Raw genomic sequence first — 24,388 nt, forward strand, 5'->3', positions numbered from 1 at the left:
ATTCGTTTATTTCATATTGCTTGAAAGTTTTATTAGAAATTCGGTAAAAAAGAGCAATGACTTTATACTTAATGATTATTTGTATTCAATTTAATTTTCTTTTTATAAAATATTTACAAAAATCAACGAAATAAAAAATTAGTATTTCAAAACACTGGACATTTTAATATATATATATATATATATTCAATAATTAATTTTAAGAAAAAATTTCCTACCTACCAAAAATTTTCCAAGTTCCTACCACGATCCACTCGAAGAAAGGGAAGTTTAATACACTTATTCTAATAGTTAGTTGTTAACAAATTGTGTGTGCGTAAAATAACTTTTTTTTTCAGGAAACACACTTATATGAATAAACTTAAAATGCAAAATCTTATCTAAATATAAAATTTGATCCAAAGTGTTAGAGCCCTTTCCGAAATGCACAGTATATATATATATACATATATATATATATATTAATATATATATATATATATATATATATATATATATATATATATATTAATATATATATATATATATATATATATATATATATATATATATATATATATATATATATATATATATATATATATATATATATATATATATATATATATATATATATATATATATATATATATATATATATATATATATATATATATATATATATATATATATATATATATATATATATATATATACAAAATTAACGAAACATGATTATTTCAAAATCAATAAAATGAAAATTATGAATCTCGCATACAGCAGATAATATTTCAATGCAGTGTCATTTTATTGTTACATATCTTGCAGAAAATTAAATAAGGAAAGAAATTATTTATATGGTGACGCACACTAAAAACTTCTGTGCAAAGTTAGAAGATTAAAAGAATAAAATTAGAAGATTACTTCCATGAAAATTCTTTTCGTTAACTTACAAAGAAGTATATTTCTTAACACTCATAGTAAGACTTTAAACATATAATTATATTTTTTTGTAGGTAATATATTATTTATATATTTTTAAAAAATATATATAACATGGATATTCTTCTTTATTATACTCTTAAAACTTTTTTCGTATATATATATATATATATATATATATATATATATATATATATATATATGGTGAAGAAACCAATTTCATTACGAATAATTAAATAATGGGGAAAAACAGCATGTCTCTGCTTGATATATTATAAAATATCTGGCTATATATGGGAAAGAAACAAGCTTCATTAATAATAATTAAATAATGGAATAAACAGCATGGTTCTGATTCATATTTTATAAATTATCTGGCTATATATGGTAAAGAAACAAATTTCATTAAGAATAATTAAATAATGGAAAAAACAACATGGTTCTGTTTCATATTTTATAAATTATCTGCTTATACATAGCAAAGAAACAAACTTCATTAGGAATAATTAAATAATGAAAAAAATAACATGGTTGTGCTTCATATTTTATAAATTATCTGGCTATATATATTAAAGAAACATGCGTCATTAAGAATAATTTTAATAATGGAAAAAAACAATATGGTTCTGCTTCATATTTTATAAATTTTCTGGCTATATATATTAAAGAAGCACGCTTCATTAAGAATAATTAAATAATGGAAAAAAACAATATGGTTCGGCTTTATATTTTATAAAATATCTTGCAGAAATCTGATTTCTTTTCTCATTTTTTTCTGATAATAAAGAGGCACATTTCATATGAACTTTTAATTTAAGTAAAAAAAAGAGAACTAACTTTTTTTCAGCTTGTTTATCTAAAAGCTGACCATCTTTTTTCCAAGTGATAGTGATGGGCCTATCTCCAAACGCTTGGCACTTGACAACAACCTTTTCTCCTCGGCGCACTGTTTCTGCCATAAACTCCTCTTTAAAGTGGGCCGGTACTGCATATAAAAGCAAACTTTTACTAAAATAATTAATTCCTGTTCATTCCACTGCTTTGAGCAAACACCATTTTTTTAACATGTTTGCAAAGTGAGTTCATTTACTTTTATTCCTACAGACATTGATAAAATACCATTCAAATTTCTTTTCCGAGCTTTATCTGAGATTCAATTAAAACTAATTGAATTATTTGCCAAAGAAAAAAATTACATTGAAAAAGACGTATTTGGCTGTTTATTAACTGTGGAAGAAGTTTTTTTTCTCTCTTTCAGCTTTTCTCTCAGGCTTTTCAATTAATTCAATAGATGCTTCCTTTTTTTGTTTCTATTTAGATTGTATTATTTAGATTGTTTCTATTTAGATTGTTTATTTTAATAAGCAAATTAATATAAATCTAAATATATTTATATTTTTTTCATTAATTTTATAAGCTAAGCATATATGATTTTAAAAATTTTAATCGTAATATATTAATGTGAATTATGTTTATTTCCTTTTGCGTATATTATGTTTACTATTTTGCGTATTATGTTTATTTCCTTTTGCGTATATTATGTTTACTATTTTGCGTATTATGTTTATTTCCTTTGCAATGAAAAAATAATAACTTATATATTTATAATATATTTGTTGCTCTTGCTTTTCCGCTAAAAGAAATTCTTTAAATCTATAGAATCGTGACTTTGTACTTAAATCAAAAGCTGTTGTAATTTTATTGACATTAGCAACTAGCAAATGCATACAAGAAATAAAACTTACTTCTTCTTTCAATAACAAAATTTTGTAAATAATTTTTTTCTTGGCAATCTTAAACAGTTTCAAACAGTAAATCAATTAATTATTTTGTAAATATTAATTTATTATAAGCTTAGTTAGTTAGCTCAATATTTTTATAAATCCAGAGCATAGATTACGAAATTTGCTAAGTTCTGTGGCAACTCTTTTATAATTTTTAAAAGTTACAGATAAAGTCATACATAAAGTAAATATTTGTCAAATAATTAAAAAAATAAATAAGAAATAAGAAACTTTACAAATAGAATCCTATTCGCTATTTTTCTGTAATGACTTGATGGTATCAAATCCCTTTGTAAACCAATATTTGTTAAGGCCAATGTTTGTGGAAGAAAACTTTTTATTTAACAAAATTGTTTTTTCTAACTATGCATTCAGAATTTACAAATGCATATGTCTTCTAAAAATATTTACTTCATCAAATGAATAAGCCGTTTTATTCTTTAAGATTATATTGAAATGTGAAAATTAAAAAGGAAACAGTTTTAAAACCTATAATTCGTTTTACTTTGATCATATTTTTAAAATAAAAATATTTTTAAGACTTTTACCTATGATGTAAAAGAGTTTGGGGGCCAAATCGAAAATAATAAATTATTTTTTCAACCAAATGACATTTGTAAATAAGATTGCTTTATAAGCACGGAAAAAAAATGCACCTCTAATTTCTACCTAGCTTAGTTACTTGAATATATAAAAATAAAAGTTCCAGTATGTGAATTCTTTTGTTTTAAAAGAACGATGATTTGCTTATATAGAAATGGGGTACATTTTATTCACGTGAGATTTAAATGAATAAAAAGATACGATAAGAAACAGGTAGTCATTTTTCAAATTCACAAAAGTAACATCAAACTTCCGTTTTGTTTTTCTATTCAGAAAAATGACAAGCGCGAACTCTTTTGTAGTACGGATGATTTCAAATGTCATTGGTGTTTTAATAAAAAAGATGACAAAAGTTATGTAAAACGAAGAACACTTTTTTGTTTACGTATTTCAGTGCTGATAGTAAAGCCCGTTGCAAATATTGTGAGATACCATGTTATATTGTTAAATATTTAACAATATTATACAATATTGTGAATATTGTTTAACCCTTCTTTATTTGATTTCTCACTTTTTTCTTGTGAAATAAATCAGGGGAATATAATTTATGATCTAGATTAAATAGAAAATGATTTAAAAACTTCTAGCACAAATATATAATAAAAATCATTAAATAACAATATGATGGAAATATCCATCATGATGCAAATTTTCCTGTTATGCTCAATGTAGTAGGCAATGGTAGTGAAGAAAGTTGCCAGCAACTACCAATTTACAGTACACCTGTTTGAGTACAATTTTTTGTTGACTAAATGTTATGATGAAAATTTAAATCATCATGTAAAGAAGGGTTAAGGTTAAAATATTGCATGATATATGTGAAATATTAGAATAATATTGATGGAAATTTTTATATATTAAGCAGAGTGAAAAGGTCTAATTGAAGTGTAAATTCATCTGCATTACAAGGAAATACGATTTTCTTTTTATATATAGAGTGCTCAGAAAATACCTTTCCAAGTTCTAAGAGTTCAGAAAGGAGAGTGAAAAGATTTCAGAATACTCGATAAAAGTTTCCACTTGAGTAAGTCATGGTTTCTCGCTATGAGTTGAAACAATATGTAACGCAACGCAAATTCAGTGTGTGCAAATTTCTGAGAGAAAAAGTGGCTACGAAAGCAAATGGTTGAATTTCTCATAGGTAATTCAATAAATGATTCCCAGAAATAGAGAAAAAAAATTAAGCTCTGCAAGGCTGTACCTATTCTGTTTACATGATTTGCAAGTATTGGAAGTTGATAATTATCTGTTTCTACTAACATTGAAAAATTAACTTTCTCAAAACTGAAAAAGCACACTCTCAATCTTTCGCCGTTTCGGTTATTTTCTTGTTGGGGATTGTAAATGCACAGTATTTAAGCAGCTCACCAGCTTTCTTTTGCCCTAAATTAAATGAATATATGCGAATTCTGAGTTTATATAGCGGTGCATATTGTACTATTAACTATGTGGCACGGGTTTACATTCATTCCATTTTTCTATAGTGAAAGAATTGATGTTGAAACTTTCTTCATATTTATTAGCACAGATGAATTTTTTTAAAACTGCCGAATTCTCTTTTTAGGTTATTGTCTTGTTGAGAATTGTTCACAGAACAACTTTTAAAATCTCATCAAGTTCCGTATAACTCCCAATATATTAGATGGATATTTGCAAATCTAACTTTATGTAACGATATATACTGTTCCGCATCTCAGCGGAAAATGTTATTTTATTTCAATAAAAGATATTATTGACTGCCTTGACCCTTTCTCTCTGTTGTCTAGTAACTATTCCAAAAAAAAAATGATACCTTCGGTTCTCTGTATTAAACTTAAAATTCGTATAGATATTTTTTGTGAATCTTGCATACATACAGAATGATCTTATTTTCTTTTAAATAAAGAAAATATCAATGGCTAAGTTACAAAGAATGTATCGAAATAAACGCAACTCCATTGCTTATGTATACTATTTTGATCATGGGAATTAGATTTGTAAGTTAAAAAAAAGTTTTAACTGGGAAAAACTGGCTTTAGGGATTTTATTTATTTAGTGTAAATAGACATGAAAGTCTTAAAAAAACTGAACGCTTAGTGGTGGACGAATACTTATTGATGAATCTAATCTAAATGTTTTCTCAAAAATAATTTTTAAAAATCAGATTTGAGTTTTCTAATATTTACAATTTATTTTTGTAACAAGGGTTTATAGAATTTTTAAAATTAATTTTAAGCAACATGATCTTTCTTTACTTCAGGAATATTTAAAAGGCATTTGTATTCGTTGAAAACAAATATTTTAGACCAATTAAATGGCATTACACAATCAAGAACTAAAATGTTTCAGTTTTCAATAAATATATATAAGGAGCCATTTTGGAAATCAATTTATGAAATAAAAACAGATAAGTTTTTAAAAAATAAGATTTATATTTTATAGTCCATAAGTAAATAAAAAAAATTGAATATTAAATATGAAATGTAAATGCTCAAAATTTAAATCTGTGTTAAAATAATCATTTAAATTTAATCAGTATCATATAACATTGCCTTATCTGGTTTTTATGCCTATTTTATTGCCAGTTTTGTCATTTTTTTAAAAAAGCAGATGAGAGAATGCAGGACTAATTTTGCGCCTCGTGAGAAAATTTTTTCTTCTCATATATGGATTATATACCTTATGGAATAAATAGTACTGTAAAAAATGGCGCTGTGCTTCACCTAGTACTGAATTTTTAATTAAGATCTATAATAATTTAATTATAACTATAATAATATGACAATTATAATTATAATAATTATTCTTAATTATAATTATATATATCTATAATAATTTAATTAAAATTATTTAATTTAATTCCATATTAATAAATTAATTAATTTTATGTTTTATATATTTAATAGTCTAACATAAAGATCTAATGCATATAATGGCAGATATTCTAATCATTTGAAATATACACTAATTATTAATGATATTAATTAAAATTCTATAAATATAATAAATTATATAAAAAGATTACTTTATCATATTTTAACCTTTAAAATAGTATAAATTTCCATTTAAGATTTTTAAATATTTTTAATCTTTTTTGTTAATGTCTGATAAAAATATTCCTATTGGTCCAATCAACACATTCACGAATTGTTCGCCAACAATTTAATTGCTTTTTCGACAAACAGTCGCTATTTCGGATTGAGGCAAAAGACAAATTAAGCTTCAGAATTAATCATATATATATATATATATATATATATATATATATATATATATATATATATATTAAATGTAAGGAATGAAATAAAAATCCTTAAGAATTAAATATATTACCAATTATCGTTTTAAAATGTATTTTGTAACACAGTGCGCTTCTTTCTGTTATTGCGACTAAAATAGGATTTAATAAAGTATTTGGATACAGCAATGAGGTACAAAAAAACAGAAGAAATATAGGAAAGAAGAGAAATAATGTAAATGATTCTGAATAGTTATGAAAAATATAAACCCTTAAAAAATAGAATTCGGAGAAAGGAATAATCTGGTCGATACATATATTAAAGATCGATTTATCGACTCAAAATATTATGGTGTGAAAAAAAATATTTAAGAGACAGGATGTATCATTCATGTATTTTTTTTTAATAGCGAAGGCATTTGTTTTTTATTTAATCATGAAAGAGAAAAAAATCTCTCTACAAACTAATAATGAAGGAGATGTTAGACGGAAATAATTGGGAAAGATTCGACGTACGATAGAGACTTAAGATGATTTCTTTTCTGCTTATATTTCATAACAGAATCATGTGAAGAGGCATTTCTAAGTAGCAGTCGTTAACCAAAAGACGTAAATGGACTGCTAAACAAACGCATAAAAATCCCATGGGAAATGTTTCTTATTTCAGAAGCAGTGAAAAAGTAAAATTAAGAAGAATCAGGATACATTCATATTTCCTTCAAATATAATCGTAAAAAGAAATATAACATAAAAATAAAATAAAATAATTCAGTTTGTATACTATAAATATTTTTAATTAAATTAAATTAATTAATTAAAAGTGGATGTGATTCTAATTTATTATTATGCATTTTATTATTTAACTTATAAATGAAACATGATTAAAAATGCAAGGATCAGAAATTTTTAAAAAGTCGATTTCTTTAATACTTTTATATTAAAAAATATATTAGTTATGAATAAAATAATATTGTATTCGAATAAAATATTTGAATAAAGTTGAGGTATTGAGAATAATTCTTAAAGTAAAGTGTTAAAATACAATATTGTAATAATATATTTAAATAAATATTAGAATGAAATAAAATAATAAATTAGACTAAAATATTAGTCATTTGATAGATAAAGAAATCAACCTAAGATTCTTATATATGACTCGTTATTCTTTTATGTTTTAGTAGCATATCAAAAACACATTAATACATTCATATAATAAAAATTTTGATGATGAATACAGCTACCTTAACTTTTGTATTTTAATATAGATTACGACGCATTCTTAAGAGAATGCATTCTACATAGGAAAGCGTAAAAGTTAAGATTTTTTTTTAATCTTAAACTCAAGTAATTAATTTTTAAGAACACAGGAGACACCTTTTCTTCCGAATTATCTTAATAAAAGAAATAACATAAAAATAATACACTAAGTAATAATATAACACTATTTTTTAAAAAAGTAGCATAAATATTTATAAAAAAGATTCCATACTTATTTAAATTAAATTTATAAAACACCTCAACTCAATTTTCTTAAACAGTCTATAAAATGAATAAAGCTATTTAGTCGTACATTAATTCGTTTATATTATTTAGGAACAATATTCTTACCTCGGACATTTAACGAAATAACAGTACTAATCCCAGATCCAATACCATTGGTTGCTTGGCACATATAAAATCCTTCATCAGTTTTCTCAACATTGCGAATTGATAGAGAGCCGTTGGGTAATGTGTGGATATGTGCATCAGTAAGAAGGGTGTTATAATCACTTTGCAAAGTGTCTGAAAAAAAAACACAGAACAAATAAATTTACATTACTTTAAAATACCTTCAAAATAAATTAGAAAGTCCTTATTCTCTTAAAAATGTTAGATTAATTTATAAATTTATAATTTGTTAAAAAATATTGACGTAGGAAATTTTGAATTACTGTATGAAATTCAAAAAGTGAAATTATTATCTCAAATTTCAAATTTGGATCTAATGCATCGTGTTCGGATGGAAAAAAGCAATGGTGATGGTATATATATATATATATATAAAAACTCATGATTAAAAATAAATTGAATACGTAAAAGAAAAAAATAAATGAAATATTATTTATAATGTAAGTTCACAATTTTTTAAAAAGTAGATTTTTTTTAATTCATTCATGATTGTTTACATGTAAAAGGAATTTTAAAAGGTTTATACAATTCCAGTTAAATAAAAGATAACAATTACTACTATTGTCACAAGTTACATATTGTTTTTCATTTATTATATAAAACACTAGTGAAAAGTGATATTTCTCTAGAGAAGAAATGCAAGCGATCTTAAGAATTCCAAATAATTGTTCCAAATAGAATAATGTTTTTGGATATAAATAAATGAATGACTTAAATAATAAGATTAAGAGAGTATTTGATAAAAATTAAAATTTTCCATGAAATATTATTTATTGCATTTGCATGATTTACAATTATGTATGCGATAATCATTAAAATAAACCATTTATTATTCCTAATTACTACATATCATGAATGACGCTGAATAATTACACGAAGGTGATTGAAATATTTATGTGAGAGATCCTTTTTCTGTTTGTGGAATTATTTAAATGAATAATATTTTTAACTTCTAATTTCTCTTTTTTTTCTATATGCTATTAAACTCAAATCAAGAAAGTCTGGCGTTGTTATTACCAATTACTTGTTCCTGATACTTTTATAAATTCAATTTACATAATTTTAATCATTCTGTATGGCAAAATAATTAAAGCCTTTTAAAGCTGAATATAAAATCGTTTAATTAGAATAAAAAAATTATAAAATATTTTTCGGGGAATCAATGCTTTTAGCAAATAAAAAATAATACAAAAATCCACAATTGCTGTGCTTTAAGATAGGTTTAAAAACTCCAGTTAAGTAAATATAGGTATATTTTTTTCTGTTATAAGAAGCAGATGAATATATTGAATATTTTAATGTCTTAATTTTTCATCATTTGTAGCATGAAACACATTTAAATATTAACGCGAACACGTTCACATTCAAACACGAATCCGTACACATATCCGTTAGCTTTGAATGTGGGAGAGATTTGATTGCATACGTATTTCATTTTGAATACGAACGTCTAGACAACCTGTTACATCAATAAACTGATAAAGAACAGGCATTTATGGTAGATGCATTTTTTTTATTTAGTTTGAATATAGCTTCATATAAGTAAAAAAAAATATATTGGGTACTACTTATTTTAATTTCTGGTATAAAATTTTTGACATGCAACGAATGTTAGAGCAAAGGCCTCTTTCCTCTGACAATTATTTGATTTCATTTCATTTTAAAATTTTCCAGAATTTTTTACACAATCGGTATATTAAATTTGTAATATAAAAATGTATAATCTAAGTATAACTTTCTTATTACCAATTGCATGTTCTGTATAGATTCATGAAAGGAGTTTACTAAAATTTAAACATACAATATAGAATGTGAACAAAAAGTATTTAAAAGGATTTAAATTTCAATATTACCTTATTTAATTGGTTTAGAAAATTAGATTTTTCTTCACAATACATCTCACGATATTATTTTTTTTCTTAGTTTTAACTGATTTTTAATAGCAGGGTTGTCTATTAAAAAAATCTGTATTTTTAACTTTTTTTAATATTGTGAATTTTCTTTTATCAAAGAAGAATATCAAAGGACTCCCTTTTCTATGGGAATTAATTGATTTGATTTTGATTTTGAAATGTTCCAGAACTTTTTGTAAAATTCGTATTTTAAAAATATAATATTTTCATATATTTTTGACAAAAATAAACTGTGCCGAAATATACAAGTAGAGAGGAAACAAAACCGAATCAAGAAAAATCAGTTGAAAGACATTAATAGCCATGAACCATTGGCTAAAATGATTATAAAACTATTTAAAAAATAAAATTTGTTTAATACTTATCATTTATATAACGAAAAGTAGTAAAATAATTTTAAATATCTATTAAAATCAGAATATCACCTTCCGCTCTTTTCCATAGAATTTGTGGTTTTGGGAATCCGTCTGCCACACAGTTGAGTATAACATCAGAGCCTAAAACTGCTTCTGTATGAGGAGGTTCTGTGGTCCACCTGGGAGGAGCTTTAAAGATAAGATAATCCCAGTTATTATTTTAGATGAGTTTTTTTTTATATATTGGAATAAAGTTTTGTATAAAATCGATGCTATTAATATTAAAACGAAAAGTTAATTTCATGCTAGGAATTATGAATTCCATACATCTATAGCACTATACATAAAGCCGATGAACATTTTCATTACATATCGAAAGCAGTTTAATATGAAAATTTGCGTTGATGCTATTGATATTGAGTAAATAAAGAATGGATGTATTTTGTAAAGAAAATCAAATGAATTTCATTACTATAAAGTTATTAAGCATTTTAAATATACATTAAGTATAAAAGTATATGTGTTTAAAAACTGTATTATTCCCATTTTTAGAATTTATATTAAATTTTCAGAATCAACAAATTACTGATGTAATGACAGGGGAGGCAAAAATAATCATTAGTACGTCAGTTATCTTTATTGTATTTTTAAGCAATGACTAGATACTTAACTTACGATTAGTACATCGATTTTACCATAACAAATTGCAGGAGTTAGTTGTACAAACGTTTAGTTTAGCAATTGGTTAAGTAAATTTATATACTATAACAAAATAATAATTTTGACTAAGCGAATATTCCTACATTTCGAATTATTTTATGTAAATCATGGAAATTACCCTGTAGTGTTTTATATTAATGAAATATAATCGATTTGGTTTCAATACTTTGCAAGTCTGATTTTTTATGAAAATGTAATTTAATTGAATTCTAATTGAAAAAAATCTCAAGAAATATCATTTTGAGAGCTTTGAAAGTCAGTTCATTGAATTTGTTTTCATTTTGGATATTTTAAAATATTTAATACGTGATCCACGTTGACATTTTGAACATTTAATAGCATCTTTGGAAAAAAATTCCATTTTTTGATTTACGTGGTTTTGAATGCAAGCCAAAGATATTCTATATTATTTTCCGTGACATTGGATTAATGCTTAGCTTAATTAACTATACAGTAAAATTGATATGTACTTCAATCCATTAAAAAGCAATCCGAATAATAATCAATCATCATTTATTTTTTATTTCAAGACAGTTATTGTTTCATCATTGGTTATTAGAATGAACTTCCTATTTTCGCGAATAGAAAATAAGCTGTATTTATTGTAGACGACTACAAATGGCCTTTTTGCACAGTGCATTTTTTATTCTATGCGAACACTAAAATGCCGTAATCTTTTTCTTTCTTTTTGTAGATACTAAAGCACTGTAGCAAAAGTAACATACCATCATGAATACAATGGATTTTAACCTATTTTATTTAACACCTTTAGCTATTTTTGAAGCAAAAGCACTTAGAAATCATAATATAATTCAAAAATATTTATATTTATTGTAACATGTAAATATAGTCTCAATTTTATCTTAACAGCATACTTCAACTATAATATTGCAATTTGATGCATTATCCTAACTCGCAATCGAAAAATATTTTTATATTAATTAATTTTTGGAATTGTTAATTATAATCAATATATTAAAAAAAATTGACGAAATATAAGAGCTAGTTCCCCAGATGCAACTACTAATCTGATATACATAATTTTTATAACATATCTTCAAACAAATCAGAAGGTTTTATGATTCTTTGCAAGTATAATTTAATTTTTTAATTTGGTGTGATATAAAGTACCTCATCAAATTTTGCTGGAATTGTTAATTAAAACTATTAATATAGTATATGGACATACGATAACACATATGAAATTGAAACATCATTGCTAAACATAAAACCATTAATTAAATTAAAATAAAGTTGCATTCATAATCATAGATCCAATAAAATGTTTTTGACCACAGAAAATTATTAAATTCTTCAAACGGCAACGAGGCTTTATAGAAAGTGTGAGCACTCCACACAAGATATTCATGTTTGTTTATCACAGATTTTTAACATTAAACATATCTTAATAAATAATCTGTGAAATAAGTTATCCTAAATCTTGAAGAAAATTCTTGCAAATTAAATACTATTTCTGTTATTAATTTTGAATTGAAAAATATCTTATGAAAATAAAGAAAAAAAAAATGCCTTTATTAATTATAAATTTGATAAACTGAAAAATATAATTTACATAAAAGAATCAGAGGCTTAATATTTTAACTTCCAGGAAAATATATTTTCACCAAATATTTTATATCTCATACAAGAAAAAAATAATAAAGAATTTAAAAAAAATATTCAACTCTTTTAAATTTGTCAGACTATGTTTCATTCCACCTCTGTACTAATTTATAAATCAGGTAGCTTGCACATGTTGCACTATTGTTTTCTAATCAAGATTCCATAGTTATTTTTTTAGATAACACGAATAGAAAAATGGATCATAAACTTTTAGGCGTATGATACATTTTTAAACATAAAAAATAAAATAATCAGTAAAATTGAATTAAATTTCCATTTTATCGCATTTAAGGCCAGAAACAAGAAATAAAAAATATATAATCCTAACGACGAACATAACATCAGAACCAAGATTTTTTTTAAATGTTTACTGGAAGCCCTGATGCGTGCTAAAATGAAACTGCTTTTTTAGCGGTAAAATGTTTTTTAATCGTGTAAAAATTACGTGGTAGAGGATTCATGATTTTAATTCATTTATCAAACTTACCGTTATTAAGTTGCGAAAGCAGGAAGCAAAATAATAAAACTTTCCAACCAGGCAGTTTATTTGTTTCTTTTTTTATATTTTTTTCTCGGAGAAGACTTTACCTGTAATTTCTTTCTTTTTTCATCCTTTTTGCAAGCATTTCATCACTCAAAAACAGTTAACTTAATGACCCAGTTTACCGTTTAATGCAGCTTTGCTTTTTTGCGTTGGACGTTCTTGTTTTACCAGCAGGATTGCCTAAATAAGTCAACTGGAAGCCACGCAAAAAACCGCGATGCCTCAGTGAAAAGTAGTAATTTGCCGAGGCATGCGGGTAGTTCGCTGTTGGAAACATTTTTTGAATTAATTTTACGCCATGTAAAAGATAAGAGCGTGTATGTTTAATTACTTTATTATTAGAAAGAAAACTCAAGCACATCGTTATTGTTAAAAAGAACAAACATGATGCGAAATGTTTTGATGAAAATATATTTCGTTTATCAAAAAATATATCTTTGAAATACATAATTGAAATATTATTGTATTCAAATTATTAAGGAGTTGTCAAAATATGTTTCTCTATACCCAAAAAGCTATAACAAAAAGATGGAAATATATCAGAAAATCCTAAGAAATTAATTTTAATTGTATCTACTTCATGCAAAAATGTAGTTATTTATTTTTTTATTGTCAGAAAAAAAATATTCACCACAAAATAAACAGAATTATTGATAAAAGGAACACTGTTACATCATATTATAAAACAAAATTATTTGGTTTTGCAGAAAGTACGTATTTGACACTAAAAGAATTTAAATATTATGTGAAAATGTTAAAATAAGGAAATTATTTACAAATTGTCTAAGGTGAGATGAGTTTGCAAAAAAGGTAAGGCATAAAAAATATGAATATATCAGAAAATGTCAGAAATTACTTTTTAAAAATTAATTTTATGTTATACAAAGCATAAAAGCCTATTTCTTAATTCCTTCTTATTAGAAAGGAATCTTGTACCTTACGTTATTATCAAAATAAATAAATATAAATCATAATGTTTTGATGAAATACTGTTTGATACTTTAGAATACCTCTAAGGAGCTAAATATTTAAAATAATTTTTGAGGCATATACACTCTGATTATTAATATTATTGACGTGTATTTAAAAAAAGCAATGAAAATATATTACAAATTAAATTTACGTCTGCAAATCAAAAATAACTGAATATTTAATTATTTTATTTCTAGGAAGAAAAATCGCCTAAATTATTATTTATCAGGAAACATTTTTTTTAAATAAATAATTTTTAAAAATTATTATTATAAGAATAAAATAAATTTGGCAACATTTATTTTATTCTAAAAGCGAATTTTTCAAACTTTTATATATTCCTCCAAAATAATTGACGCTTAGAGAAATTATTAATATTATTTATTTTTTTTGAAAATTTCCCCAAACTTTTTCAAATATTACTTCGTATAAGTTCTTCGATTGCAGCTTAAAAGATAAATAAAAGGAATGTCTTGAAATCCCGATTTTTGTAATACTGGAATCCGAAACTGAAATCTCGTTTTATAATCAGAATTATTAAAATAATTAATAGATGCTATTTTAGAAATATTTAAAATGAAAAAAAAATAATTGGAAGACCTTCGTATGATAGGATCTTTATAGAGTTCTCGTAAAATTCATTCCATTTTCTTCTCTCCTTTTCTGTTTTTTCCCTCTTTAACTGCAGTATGGAATATTTCCTTCGAGTTAAATTCAAATAATATACAAATAAACAAGAAAGTCGGCAGATAATTTATTTTAAGATGTGTGAAAAAGAATAAAAATTAAAATCAGTTTTAAAATTAAATTCACTGATTCAGTGGAATTTGAACCTCATATTTAAAAAAAAATCTTTAAATTAACAGAAAAGTTTTTTTAATTAAAATTCCAATTTCTAGTTACATTTCTCTTTGCCGTAAAAAATATGCTTTTCAATAAATAAAGTAAAAAAATCATTCATATATTTATAAATTCAAAAGTTAAATTTTAAAAATCGAAATCTAAGTATAGTTTTGCAGAACATTATATTGAAATTAGAAATACATAAATGAAAAACAAATAGAAGTATAAATGATTCAACGACTGATATTGAAATTATTCACTGAATAAAGAAAACGAATTATTGTCTAAATTTGACGTTAATTCAAAACGTGAAACGCAATCTAAAACATTAATTAAAAAGACTTTATTTTCCAGAAGAAAGTTCATTTAAACATAGGAAAAAGATAATTTTTAAATTTTACTTGCTTTTACTTTTTGGAAAAAGCAAAATTGAGCTTGCATTAAATCTGAAAATCTTAGAATAAAAATACTGAGAAACTGAAGAAAGAGAAGATACTATGTAAGCAAAAGAAAGAAGAGATTTATTCGCTTCAACATTCTTGGACGCACATGTTAGAATAAGATATTGAGAAGAGCAACAGTTCCTCCATATAATATTTTATCAAATACGAAAAGAAGGAGTATGAAAAACGTGACTTTAAAAACTGCTGGACGAATGAGATTTCAAGAGACAGACCATCTTCTGCGTCATATGAAATCTTCCAGCTTCCTTTCTACTTTTCTTAGACTTTTTGCTTTTTATAGAACATGGAGCTTATTTTTCAAGATAGCTATAGGGATATCAAAAGATGATATAAAATGTAGATAAATATGCAAGATGACTCTGGATACTTTATTCATATTTAATGGAAAATTGGAAAATACAAAAAGACTCCATCTAAGAAGACAGTGACTAATTAAAGTATAACGTATTTGATACCATTTTGTGTACTTTCCATCTGTTAAAATGTTAAATTGTCCAGTTATTACAACTGGATATTCGACACTGATTAATTGAAGTAATTTTATAGGTATAGAGGTCATGTATTAACGAAATGCTATGCAAATAACAAATTATACTTCAGGGGAAATAAGGTAGGCGGCTGCTTGATTGCATGTAAAAAATAACCGTTATTGAAGCATCAAACGAATCCAAAGATTCCATCGATTTCTTTTTTAATAGGTAGTGAGTTAGCTTGAAGAAAGTGAGCTACTTGATCCATACCAATGGCATATATTAAGATATTAATATGGATCAAGTAGCATAAATAACCATTTTAATTAGAAATTTTCATGAAACGCGAAGCTCTTTCCAGAAATTTCATTAATAAATTCCTGCCAGCCCTATCTTCATTCTTGTTAATAAAGAATCGCAATTTCGAGCTTCTGCTGCAATCTTGCAATATATTATGTAATGCAATATATTATGTATTGCAATATATTATTATAATTGTATTTACATATTCACTTACTTGTGTAGTCATTTTATTTTATTTTCTTTTTTGATATTCAAGAATATTCGAATTTGGGCCAATTTTAATGTAGAGTAATAGATTTTTTTTTTATATATATAAAAGAAGAATTTTTTTTTTTTTATAAAAGTGAGAAGTTATGGTAATTTCTCTTTAAATCACGTAATTTCTTTCCAAAAATTATCATTTTAAACAGAAAAAAATTTATAAAAATACATAATTGGTTCAATTAAAATTTTCTAAATTTTATCACTAGTTTTCCAACATTAAGTCAATAATTTATTTTGGCAAAATTGCAAAAAAAAAATGTTTTTTTTTTAAATTTGAAATTTTTAAAAAATATTCTGTATGTTATCAAATATAATATTTTTATACTATATCATTTCTTCTTCTATTCATTTTCTTTCCCCTTCCCCAATTCTTTCTGTTTCTTCTGAATAGTTCTGCTTCCTAAGAAATAGTCAGATTCTCATAGCCTTGTTTTTGATATATCTTGAACCACAATATATTTTTTCTCTTTAAAATTCTCTTATTGGTTCTTAAGTTTTAACGCAAAGAATATAATCATTATGTTTTAATTTATTTAAGCAACGCAAATGCAAGAATCATTTTGCCAAAGTATTTAATTGAATGCTAACTAAGTATAAACACTTGCTCCTTCAACAGAAATCAATTAGTGCTTTATAGAACAAAATGATTCTATAATCTACATTTACATCTCTATGATTTAAGCTTTTCTATATTAAGTTCCAATTACAAAAAAGAGCACAGTCAGTAAATGATTCTAATTAAATTTATATAACGAGAAAAATTTCATAATTCTGCCTTATATTATATAAGTTGAAATTTATGTAACGACACTAGCTATACAGTAAAGGTAAAATATTTATTTAAATTAATCCTTCCATCCAGTGTTTATTTAAATGCCACTTTAAATTGATCCATCTAATATTTATTTCCTTGTATTGTTTTTGCTTTGAAAAGGCTAATCTAATAATTAAGTAACTTTATTCTATATTTTATTCTTCTGCTTTTATTTTTCAAATGTTTTTTTTTTTTTTCGTTTTCAATTACTTATTCCCAATTTACTTATGAAATTTTCGAGTACAATTCTAAATTACTAATTTTATGAAACCAATAAAAATTAGATTAAAAAGTTGGATGTAGATAAATTTTTGAGAATAAGTTTTCTCCTTTAATGTTGGTGTAGTAAATTTTAATTTATTACACCAATTACAATAATTATAAATTAAAATTTATTACACCAACACTAAAGGGTAAAATTCATTCACAAAATTATTTCAGACTTTTTAATTTTTATTGTGTTTTATAAAATAATTGGTGATTCAGAATTGTTCTCTAAAATTGATGTACTCACCGTAATAAATTTTAATTTATTACATCAACTTAATTTTAATTTAATGGACTAGATAAATTATCATATTTTTATTATTTGGATAAAATAATAAGCAAGACCGTAATGAAAAATATTAAATATTTACTATATAAATGTATAAGAATGCATTTTTGACAGAAATATTTACAGTAAAAAAGTTTATTTGAAATTATTCATAAAAATAAAATATGACATCTAATTTATTAGATATATTTTTTTGGATAAATTTTGCCAACAGATTTTGAAAGAATAATTGAAAATATACTTAACTTTGGAAACAAATTTTTAAGTATGCTAATAAAATACCCAAAAAAATGTAAATAATAAATATTTAAAACATACATTCATAAGAATGTTTTTTTTTAATTAATATAAATAATGCTGCCTTAAATTCATTTATTATTGGTTATAACCCTCTTTTTTAGGGATTGGCACACAATGCAATTTGAGAAGGATGACTTATGAAGTACGCCAGAACATTTTCTAAATACATTCTTTCAAATTTACAACTATTCTTCTTACCATTCATTAATCTTTTCAGTTCTGTTAAAAATAAATTTTGAAAAGAATACCATCAAACATAGGAAAGCAGGAAAAGTAATTCTTACAGGAAGTTTACAAAACTGAAACTTTTTACATCACAAGTCATTTAAATTGGATATACAAATTGAGTGACACATTTCATATTCACATATGCAAAATGCATCTGATTTAAGTCATGAAAATGATGAATACATATATTGAAAACATTTTAAACCTTAATCTTCTTTACATAGTTCAATGCAGAAATGCTGAAAATTTACATAACTTTGCCTAGATGAATTTTGTTAGGGAAAGTAGTCGCTTTACAATCAAAAGATGCCTTTTATAGTATAGATATACAGGGATGTAGGTTTTAGGTAAGAGTAATATAGAAGTCAAAGCAAGAAAGAACAAGAGCATACTTTGTAAACTAGTCTCTTTAACTTTGGACTAAATAATTGTAAACAATTAAAAACTATAATAATAATCATTTCGGCGAATTGATATTAATAATTTTATTTCAAATTAAGTTTTAAATTAAAATAATACAAGTAAAAATATCTCTGTATGGAATATATACTGTACAAAGGTATCAATTAACATTTTAGAAGCTAAGAAAATAAAATATATTGAAAATAATTTCTCATAAAAGGCGTTTGAGCAGATTCTGAAATAACAAGAAGCCACTGAAAAATGCGGACTGAATCTAAGCAAAAGATACTGAAGAAAATATTTTAATTAAATAACAAAAAAAATTGGTTTCAAAAGAGAGACCTTAAAAATATTTTATGAGTAAAAAAAAAGGCTCAAGTGACAGGCTCTCTTCAACCATCACATGAAATCTACTGGCTTTTCTCCGTTTTTTTTTTTTTTTTTACTTTTCTTTTACTTTCTCCCCGTCCGTAGGGCCCGCGATTTCTTTTCTTCAAGTTATTCGAAGCGATATATATGTGAAGAGGAAATCGGAGAACGATTTATTTCTTCAACTGTCGACAGACACTGCATTAACTCAGAAGAGGAATAACATCCAGTTAAGAAGAAAAGAACCAAACTGACAATTCTGCTGAATCCCCACTTTTAAAGAAAATAAATCTTCATCAAGATCGTAAATAAGCGAAATGTCTCATTCCTTGTGCCTACTTCGAGTAAATGCGTATTTTTATGTTATTGCTGGACATTAAGAAGTAAAAAGTTCACTTACTTGGAAGTCTGTGAATGAAAAAAGAAACCGATTTATGAAACTCAAAGATCTATCGATACACTAATGTTTCCGCTCTAAATGTTAAAACGGATTTCATTTTTTAATTTTTAATTTTGATATATTTTATACTTTATATTTATTGCTAGCAATACATATTTATTCAGCGTGATCTACAATCAAATATTAATGTAAAGAATAAAAATCTCAGAAAGTAAAATGGATTAAGAAAAATTCTGCAGAATGTGAGTAGGCGTAGCTATAAATAGAGGATGCCGAAAGACCAATTAATTAATAATAAATATTAATTTAACCAAGAATTATAGATTTTAAATTTTATTTAAAAGCTCTGGAGGACGCAAATTGCTGCAGCTTTAAAAGTTTCAATATAAACATCATCATAAATATGAAAAAAGCAAAAATAAAAATTATCAAGAATCAAAGTTGGACATTTCAACAAGGATCAACACCAGGCAGGGTTTCAAAAAAAGGGATTTTTTTTCTATGAGGTACAGATATACATTTAAAACAATTAACATCTTGTGCCTGGAAAATTCCATGGAATTAAAGACCTTCGAAAATTAGTGTACACGTAAAAAAAAAAAAGCAAAATACTCTTATTATAAAAATGTAAATTCTTTTCAAGTTCTACGGAAGAAGATATGTAAAACACCAAGAAACATGTCCGCATGTAAAAGATAAGTAAGATTATAAAAATATACCACTCAGCGCAGAAATCTATTTAAAGAAAACACCTCTCTACAAAGAAAATGCACCTTTTCAAACACTTTTGAGCAATACCCTGAGCCAAATTTTCTGCTACACAGCTCCAACACAAATCAGAATGGCATCAATGAAATCAAAGAAAGAATAAAAAGAATAACGTATTCAGAAATTACAGAAGAAAAAAAGAATTATCTCTGAAAAGAAAATAGATTATTAAATGTACACAAGATACTTCAATGTTACCATAATTTTTTAGACAATCATTGTAGAACAGCTTTCAAAAAAGATTTAAAATATTTTAATTTTATGTAGTCTTTACATAACTTTTGAATGCAATTAAAAATAAGTTATATTAAATGTAGAATTCATTTACAAACATTGCAGCTAATTTCCTTTTAACTGATAAAATGCATTTACCGATTTTCCAAGAGACTTAAAAAATAAAATTTACCAGAAAAATATATAAAAGAAAAACATTTTATGTTTGATATATTTGAGAAATGCTAGCATTAATGGAATATTAAAGAAAAATTCAAATAACATTAATTAAAATTAAATGACATTAATTAAAATTATAATTAAAATTAAATGACGTTAATTAAAATTATAATTAAAATTAAATGACATCAATTAAAATAATTTTGAAATGTAACGTCATCAACTTATAAATGGACCATCAAAACAATGATTTTTTTAAAATTAATTTTCTTTTGGGAAAGTGTAATCTAGAAAGGGAATTTCTATAGCCAATATGTTTTAAAAATTATGCCGATATTAATTAGATTCGTAACAGGGTATTATTTTATTATTTTGATTCAAAATTTAAAAGTTCAAACATAAATTTGAAAATTCAAAATGTTACTTAATTATCCACGTATTAGCTTAGTTAATTAAATTATTTTATTGATTGGTTATATGTTACAGTTCTGAATGCATTGAGTATACATGTGTATACTCAATTACCTGCAATTTTTATCTGAATAAAACAATAAACTATTTAGCATTTAACATATGAAAAATATGATATTCATTTCTTAAAATTAATTTTAGGAGTATAAATATTCCTTTACTTTAAGAAATATTTTAATATTGCTTTTCATTTAGCCCTAATTGAAGAAAGAGTGCGGTATTCATTAAAAATGCAACGATTTTTAGTAGAAATAGGTGGAAAACTTCTTTTCAAATTGCATTAAGACAGGAATTTGTATGGAAATGAGCTTTCCGAATTTAAATTTGAAAGAACCATATGACTCACAACTTAAAATCTAAAGTTTCGAATTCGAATATGTTAGTAAATAAATTGCTCTGATTTGATAAAGGAATATTATTATTATTTTTTTTATTTAAAAAGGATGATCTTGCCAGATAATTTTTTTCTGTTTTGAATGAAGAATAAGGAATGAAATTGCAAAAATATAATCAATAGGATTTTTATTTTTTTTTTAAATTTTTCATTGAAACAAGAAACATTCTTTAATAAATTAGTTAAAAAACCTATATATATGTATATATAAGATAATATGAAATTTCTAATAATTCGAATTTCTAGCACAAAGAAATGTTCTTGAAAGCAATATGAAATACTTATTCAACATTTGTAATAAATAAAAATATAGTGACATTTATCCTTTTATATCAATGAATATTTCTTAATAATCTATAAATATTTTTTTTTTATTAATTCCATTATTTATTTAAGATGCAAATTTTAAGTTACTGAAAATTTTTGCATATATGCATACATTTTAGTTTTTGTTTCTAAATCGTAATATGAAATGCATTTTTTCATCGATATTTAAGTACATTAAAATTGAAAAGTTTTGCTTTATCGACTTTTCTTTATCTTTTCTGTCAATAAAGCAAAACTTTTCAATTTTAATGTACTTAGATATCGAAGAAAAAATACATTTCATATTATGATTTAGAAACAAAAACTGAAATGTATGCATATAAAATGCATTTCAAAATCGAAATTGTTCAAATAATACTGAACCGATCCAAACGAATACTATGCAGTAACAATGGTTTTGAAAATATAGATTTAAATACTTTTCCTCGTGCCATTGCCTAGATTGCATTTTGGAATCTGTTAATCAATTTATTTTCAAAAAAAAATGAAAACAAATTGCATCATTTTAAGAGAAAAATATTTAATTCTGTTTAAAATCTAGAAATGAAGCATATTGTTGCATTTTTTTTCCTCGGAATTCTAATATCTATAATTTTCTATATTTACTCTCCAAAGGTTCAATCCTTGAACAATTATATCTTTGAAAATAAGGCCAATTTTTCATTTGAAATCGAAAAGAAATTTTTAAATCCAATTCCTTTTACATATTTACAGTGACTTATTAGTATTATTTAAATGAAATAAATTAGTAATTTTTGATAATTGATAAGAACATAAAATGTATTTTAATTTGTATAAAAGAGTTTTACTTAGACAATAATAGATACAGAATGAAAAAAAAAAATATCTAGAAGGGGAAAATAAAAACATTTTGAGTTTTTATCAAAATTTAAATGTCACTGATTTGGAAAAGGTTGGATCTGTCATAATCGAATAATATTTTCATTTTAAATTTTCAAACCTCTTGGATTTTTGAGTGAAATTTAATCTTATGGAGTATTCAAATTTTTGACCACTGAAGTAAGAACAAAAATATATTCAACTGATATATGTTGTCGAATTGCGTACATGATGTTTCTTTAAAAAAATAAAAGCTGAAAAATGCAATTTTGTGGAATAAAAGGAAATATGCAATAAGACATAAAATTACTACTAAACCATTTTCTTTCAGTTTAATTTAATAACATACTCAACTAAATATGAAAGAAAATAAACCTGTAATTAAAGCGTATAGAAAAATGAAAATATTAGAAATTTTTAAACAGATCCATAAAGTTGCATTTTCCATACTTAACAAAAGTTTATATATAAAATTTCGATTACTTAATACCTTTGATAAGGACTTATACATTTGTGTAAAGCAATTCAACTAGAGCGAATAATTAGAAACAATATCTAAACATTTAGAAAACAATTTAAAAAATAAAACATTCCATCTACGCTCCTTCGGATAAATTCATAAAATATAAAACCCATAACTCAAAATTTTTCAATCCTTCCTATTGGTACCTTTTAGGGAACCGAAATTCGATACTTATCCATCCCTATTCGATCGTCCGTCAACTCATTTTGATATTTTATTTTATTTATCAACCTTTCATAATTCTTTTTATCTGTTTTTTCAGCAATCCTTATTTGTTTCATGAAAAATGAACGTGGCCCAGATTTGTGCTCACCAATTACTAGAGTAATTCTCCCAAGAAGATGAGACATGTCCCTTTCGACGCGTAATATATAATTTTGAGTTAAGACGTAATTTATTCTTGGAAAACATTTTTGCGCCATTATTAATGTTAATATGAAATATCTGTCATGAACCTCTTAAGGAATCAGATCCAAATGATTTATCTGCGCGAATTAAAAGACTTCGTATTATTTGCAGAAACACTAATCGTCTCATGCATGATTTAATTCTGAAATGTAAAAATGATTAATGGTGCAAGTGAGTGGCAAAGTTTTTTTGCCTAAAAACAAATGTAATTTAATTTATGCCATCAAATAAAATTTTAAAAAAACTTAGAAGAATTCGAGAATACCTTTTCATTCAGTATTTGAAGGCATTTTCAGAAAGATCTTCATTTCTAATATTAGCTAAAATTCTTTTCACAATTAATATATCTTTTTTTTCTTCTGTTTAATCATTAGAAATATTAAACAAAAGGGCTTCATTAGTGAAAACTTCCTATTTCAATTTCCTTTTCATTTTTTTAATGCCACATTATTTCATTTTGTTTGGAAAAAAAGATTGTATTGAATTTAATTGCTTTAGCGTCATAAGGTAAGGGAATAAAAGCAATAAAT

The 24,388-nt window shown here is 24.3% G+C and overlaps 1 protein-coding gene across 2 annotated transcripts in view; it reads right to left on the minus strand.

Annotated features, from left to right (window-relative positions):
• LOC129981268 (cell adhesion molecule Dscam2-like) overlaps window positions 1-24,388 on the minus strand; it is a 292,355-nt gene that overhangs the window by 56,825 nt on the left and 211,142 nt on the right. For both annotated transcript variants that reach the window (XR_008785299.1, XM_056092040.1), the window contains exons 12-14: window positions 10,532-10,651; window positions 8,134-8,307; window positions 1,759-1,906 (exon numbers count right to left, since the gene is read on the minus strand). Coding sequence is in view for 1 of the 2 variants with exons in the window: in XM_056092040.1 (XP_055948015.1) it covers window positions 1,759-1,906; window positions 8,134-8,307; window positions 10,532-10,651 (442 nt within the window). In the remaining variant the exon portion in view is untranslated. The remainder of the gene's footprint in view (window positions 1-1,758; window positions 1,907-8,133; window positions 8,308-10,531; window positions 10,652-24,388) is intronic.

The sequence above is a fragment of the Argiope bruennichi genome, chromosome 8 (genome assembly GCF_947563725.1).
Source record: "Argiope bruennichi chromosome 8, qqArgBrue1.1, whole genome shotgun sequence".
In the NCBI taxonomy this organism is placed as follows: Eukaryota; Metazoa; Arthropoda; class Arachnida; order Araneae; family Araneidae; genus Argiope; species Argiope bruennichi.